This window comes from Marmota marmota, unplaced genomic scaffold (genome assembly GCF_001458135.2).
Source record: "Marmota marmota marmota unplaced genomic scaffold, marMar, whole genome shotgun sequence".
Taxonomy (NCBI): Eukaryota; Metazoa; Chordata; class Mammalia; order Rodentia; family Sciuridae; genus Marmota; species Marmota marmota.
Genome location: NW_025999968.1, coordinates 38,325,693 through 38,332,045, shown reverse-complemented (window position 1 = coordinate 38,332,045; position 6,353 = coordinate 38,325,693). Strand labels below are relative to the sequence as shown.

The 6,353-nt window shown below is 31.6% G+C and overlaps 1 protein-coding gene across 1 annotated transcript in view; it reads right to left on the bottom strand.

Moving 5' to 3' along the window:
- Positions 1–6,353, bottom strand: part of LOC125617014 — a 58,216-nt gene that overhangs the window by 18,106 nt on the left and 33,757 nt on the right. The window contains exons 3-4 of the mRNA XM_048803859.1: positions 6,108–6,185; positions 2,991–3,135 (exon numbers count right to left, since the gene is read on the bottom strand). Of these exons, the coding sequence (XP_048659816.1) occupies positions 2,991–3,135; positions 6,108–6,185 (223 nt within the window). The remainder of the gene's footprint in view (positions 1–2,990; positions 3,136–6,107; positions 6,186–6,353) is intronic.

Here is a 6,353-nt window from a genome sequence, read left to right as displayed (position 1 = left end):
GGGGGGGGGGGGGAGCACCTAAATTTTTCTAGTCACCAAAGAAACAAGTTTCATTCCTTCTAAAAGAGACACTAATTTGTAAACAGTTTTTATTCCAACAACAAGGAAGCATATTATTCAGTATACAGAATTTTTATTTGAAATTAACAGATGTTTTTACAGCACTGCTACCAACAGATGGCATGCTTTCAGTCACCATGATCTACTTATTCTTTAGCCTTGACTATAGGAAAGATTTTATACTAGAAGAAAAAAAAAACTTACTGAAATCAAAACCCTGCCACACCTAAAAAAATTAAGTTAAACCATGGCTAACTTTCAAATAACATGTTTCACATAAGTTTGAGAAAATGCTCAAAGAAAGGTTTTTTTAACCAGAACAGTCCCTTGAGAACCTCTTCACACACTGATCATTCTATTACTCTACATCCCATCAGCACCTTCTGTAGATTTTTAATAGATGCCTGCATTTAAATACATATTTATTTGTAATTATATCCTATCTTTCCTTCCAATATGTAAATCTCACTAATACTTCTAAGAAATAAAAATGCACACACACGAAAATACGTCATTAGTTCTCCACAATAAGTGCATAGCAATTTAGAACTGTATTCTGATAATGCTTAAACAGTTACTAAATCAAAACATTTCCTAAAGACAGCTATACTCCTTAGAATTTTATAAAACATGGTATTATATGTTAAATGGAAAAGTATTATAATTCTATTAGAGATTTTTTTCTAGTTTGACACTAATACTATAATACAATCACCATATTAAGGTGCTACAAGCTCGCTTCCCAATAATCTCAAAACAACTTTATGAATGTACTTATCCCAATTAGCATCCTGGCTAGAAGGATAACATATTTTAACACACACACACACACACACACACACACACACATACACACACACACGAGCAAGCAACTTACTCAAATATGGCAATCAGTTGAGATAAAATCAGAAAATACATTTCTCTACCTTTTATTTTCGGTGGAAAATAAAATTACTTAATGAAGATTTTTCAAGAGATACATATATCAAAGAAAAAATTTTAATTATCAGAAAATGAAACACATGCCTTTTGAAGGTTGTCTTCTTTGTCTTCTTTTAAAGGTGCCTATTCACTTTTTTTTTTTTTTGTCCTCTAAAACATTTTCACTATTTCTTATCCAAAGTTTGGAAGTGGTATTTAGTACTTGGCTTATGTAATATTTTCTCACTTTTACATAACAAGTAACATATCTTCTTTTGTTCATGAAATTCTTATACTTTGAATTTTCCCTTTAAAACATATATTCTATTTATGTCACAAATTGTACCATCTATATTAAGAGTTCACAGCCATCTTTTTAAAATCTTTTTATCCTTTCAACTAAAACACTAAATGCTGTTTAATTTCCTGTTTGCTTTACTTTAACCAGAAGTCGTCCTTTTATTTTACTATTTTTTTTCTACCCCTAAGTCCCAGAACCTAGAGAGAAATGAGGCATTATTCAGATACTAATTCCTCTTTTATTATTATCATTTCGTTTTTTCCAACTTTTTACAGCAAACTTCTCAATCATATTTTCTTTCATTGTTCTTAAAAGAGACTTTCTACAAATACTACAAAAAAATAATTCAATGAACATGTATGAACATCAACAATGTTCAAGCAAATAATTTTGAAATAATAGTACTCATTAGACAGAAGCATGTTCTAGATGATGCAGAAAAATCTGATATAACCTTGAGGCCAGGGAAGCAGCAAGCAGCAAGCATCTTTAACTATCTTAAGACCAGAAGAAATTAGGCTAAGGAGGAAAAAGTTAAAAGAAATTTCTGACAGAAGGAAAAGCAAGCATAGAAACAAAGAAATTAAATGGCTCTTGGTGTATGCAAAATTCAAACCATTATTATTATGACAATGTAAAATAGGAGGACAAAACAGCAAAAAAAATAAATAAAAATGAGGCTGGAGTTTACATGGGGCCAAGTCACAGTTTATCTCAAACTGGGACACAGCACCTGGGTCTCTCACATATGCAAAACTTTTCCCATCATCTATTAACTGCGTGAGATAGGATAGAATGGGTGGTTTCCTAACTTTCGATAAGTGTAGAAATAAAATCAGAAGTTCTCTTTGAATACATGTTACTAATCAAACTTCTCAAACCCATATGCTTAAAAATAAATGCTTACATTAGATATATACATGGAATATGTAATGTATATTGGACAGGAATGACATGGTATGACTCATATTTTAAAAGGTTGACTCTTTCTGTAAATTAAGAACAGGTGAGAAAGGGCAGGAGAAGGGAGTCCATCATAACTATCATATTAAATGTGGGACATGACAGATGGAGGATAAGGATAATTCTAAGATTTGAAGCCTAAGCAACTAGAAGAATGAAGTCCTATGTAAAATCTTCCATAGGTGCCTACTTATGTATGTATGTACACCTGTCTCCCCAAAATACCCCTTCCCAAGTTTTTATTTTGCCTTTAGTTCTTTCATTTGCTTTGAAGTGAGAGGGGATTTTGTTCAAGGGCAATAAGCCTATTCCCCAAATCTTTATATGGGGGAGGCAGGGAGAAGAGAGAAGGGAAATTCTGAATAATAAAAACCACAAGTAATCAGAAACAATATTTTATCTTCAAAAGAAATACTAAAGCTATTATTGACACTTAAAATTTACAAAACAAATGGCTATTTCTATTTAAAATTCTAGAATTTTTCCTTTTTATGAGTATAATACCTGTAGCTGTTCTATATTTCAAAACAATGGATACTATAAGAAATGTTTATGAAACGATCTATAACAAATAAAATCTAATGTAGCTAAAAATACATATATTTCTTTCAACTACATGAAAAAAGGTTAAATTTTTTGGTTTTGTTGTTGTTCTCCATCTCTGCTTTAGAAAAATTAATATCTTATCAAAGAAAAAGTCTCAATACATTTCTATTAAAATATTAAGGAAAAAAAGGATACTTACTTGTATCTGCTTGGCTTCCCACACTAATGTATCTATCATTGCCAGGAAGTGCTGTTTGGTAGTAAGTTGTCTCCTCCTGCTGAGGGGTCTTGGCATTCTTTGCAGTAAGGAAAGCCACTGCTAATTCCAAGTTTCCATTACTATCCTTCAAATAGCAAAATAAGAATACCCAATGTTTTAGAATAATTCTATACACTGTCAACAGATTTATGTGATTTTCTCCATAAAAACTAATAACTTTAGAGCAAGAATCACTTTGATTGGAGAGCAGTCTACACATTATTCCACAGTACAAATTCTTCACCCATCAAGTACACTATATAAATAGGAATTTTCTTTTTAATAATTAAAACTACAAATAAATATAGTGTAAAAAATCAATTCTCTAATTTTTTAATTTGCATTTACTTTCATATCTGCTGAACAAAAATCAATCACAAATTCATACTTTTAAACAAATGAATAAACTGATTTTTTTTCTGAAGCTTGTCACAAAGGAATAAAAATAAAATACTACTTCTGCAAATAAGAACAAAAAAAAGATATTTGTCATAATTTGAGTATTAGAACAAATACCTAAAGGTAAACTTAAACAAAATGTCAAGGGTGTGTAGAAAAAAAACAGCAAAAGGTATAGCAGCTTGATGGTATATGGAGAGACACACACAACTCCTGTGCTACCAAGAAAACAATCTTCCCAAATTTATATACAAATTTTCCTTAATTTTCATGAAAAGCATAACTAGACAAAATATTATAAAATTTATTAGTCATGATGGTGCTAGAATAACTAAGAATTTTTAGAGCAAAAAAATAATGAGAAGAGACTTGCCCAGTGGACTCTTTATATTCTCTACATGGTTAATATAACACTAGGTCTAAGACATTAAAAGAACATAAGAAACTAAATGATACTCTTGCTGTAACAGAAGGCCAGAACATGGAAGGCATAAGAACTTCAGCATATACATGTTTGTAACAGGAAGCCAGTGGACAGCAATAACATGGTATGACTCATATTTTAAAAGGTTGACTCTGTCTGTATATTAAGAACAGAGTACAGGTGAGAAAGGGCAGGAGCAGGGAATCCATCATAACTATCATATTAAATGTGGGACATGACAGAAGGAGGATCAGGATGATTCTAAGATTTAAAGCCTAAGCAACTAAAAGAATTAAGTCACTCAAACCCACCCAACTCCAATTCTAACAGTCAGTGAGGAAAGTAAGAGTGCAGTATGAAAAGCACCAGTGCTTTAAAATGTTACCTTCATGACCACTGTAAGAGTTTTAAGTGACTCATTTAAAATAAGGGCATGAAATATTATATTGTTAAACAAGTAAACTAAACATAAAATAAACTGTAACACTGGTGACGGATATTTATGGAGTACTTACCATGTGCCAAGAAATATGCTAAGTATTTTTCATGTACTATATCATAATTTTTAAAAAAAAAAACTATATACAGTAGAAATTTCACAGGATCATTTACTTTGTACAACTAAAAATAAAATCTCGAAGTGCTGAAATCAATCAGTGACATCATGTTTCCCAAAAGTAAACAACTTGTATATTAAGAGAATCAACTTATTTTAAACACTTTACAAATTTATAACAGCAATTAAGGTTTAAGTACACTGCCCACCTCTCTTGCCCCCATCACCATAAGTGAAACAAAAGAATGAAAAAAAAAAACCCTATGTTCACACAACTTATATCAAAAGAAATGTAGAAATGACTTAAATTGATCTATAGTTTAAAAAAAAAATGATTTCTCCAAATTTATCCCAGCAAAGTGACAGGCTAACAGCCTCAGGCTCTGTGGTATATTGAGAAAGGCACTTTCTGAAAATAGACATGGAATGATTTAGCCATGGTATTTATCAGAATAAAGAAAGGACTGGCAATCATCTAAATGTCATAATCATGAAAATTAAAATGTGATGTTTCAGCTTCCTCTCCAAATACTCACAATGGCTTCAATAATCCCTGAGTTGATGAACTAAACAGTACTGTTCATCATTTTCCTAATGGGAAAATAAGTTGAAGCAAAAATCCTTTAGTAAAAGAATCAGAAAGTCACATGTGGCACCATGGACCAGGTTGCTGTGGCTTCTAATCCACATTCCTCCACATACTGGCTGTGAAATCTTGGGCATGTTATTTTAACCGGTTTCCTCATCTTCAAAAGGGGAATGAAAATAGAACTTATCTTGTAGTTATTATGAGGATGAGTTAGCCCACATAAAGTACTTAAGACAACGGCTGCTGCTATTAACTTTTAATAAGTCTTAGATATTATCATTATCATTATGATGATTTCTATTATAATCATCTAAAAGATAGAATGTTTTCAGAACATGGCCCAGGATCAAGAATTGCGTAACTGATTTTGTCTCATGAAGTAAGTTCCAAAGGACTGGGGAGCAATGTGTGACTACAGTAACTAAAACACCACACTGCTGCTAGCCTTCAGGAGCAATATACAAATGAGCTTAAAACACAACTCTATTTCTAGAATATCTTTCATTCACTTGATCTTTTTCAATGTGAATTATCCATGTGATTTGACTCATCCCAGCATCTGTGTGGAGATGAGGATTTATTTAAGATATAACAAAAATGATGTATTTTATTTGTTGCACATGCTACTGAGGTTTGAATTAAATATTCTTAAGAAGCAAATAGAAGAAATATATATTTCTCCTTCTTGGGAGGGAAAAAAAAATGTAAGTTTTGACCCTCTAATAATTCTCTGTTTTTCCCTTCTCCTCCACCTCTTTCTCTAATCTGAACCCCATTAAATTCTGAAATCATGCCTCTTGCATAAAATCTTCTATTAACCTTAAAATTCACATCCCACTATTTTTCAAGAAAAGCATGTCATATAGAGAGAATTTATCTATCACTCCAAGATATCATGGAAACATTAGATTTATGAAAGCTAACATGCTCAAAATTTGTAGCGTCTTAACTGCGACTATTAAGTTATGAGTGTAAATTTTTCCATCTCTATTACCACCTACATGGCATAACTAAAAAACAACTTCCAAACACAGTACACAGAAGAAATGAGGGCATTCCACAACTGCATGTCATGAAACAGGGCCATACCTTCAAGGCTTGCTGCAGTATCTGGGCATCGTTAATCCCAGTAATTTCCCTCAGTTGATTCAAAAATGTCTGTTGGTGCTAGAAAAAATAAAAAAGCAGAATCATTATACTATGAACTTCTTTTTGTGTGAAATATACAAAAAGAAAATTTTAAGACTTTCTATTTAAATAAAAAAGCAGAAAAGAATAGAACTCAAGAGAAACTGAACTAACTTCATTCTGTTAGAAAGAATGAATCATGCAATG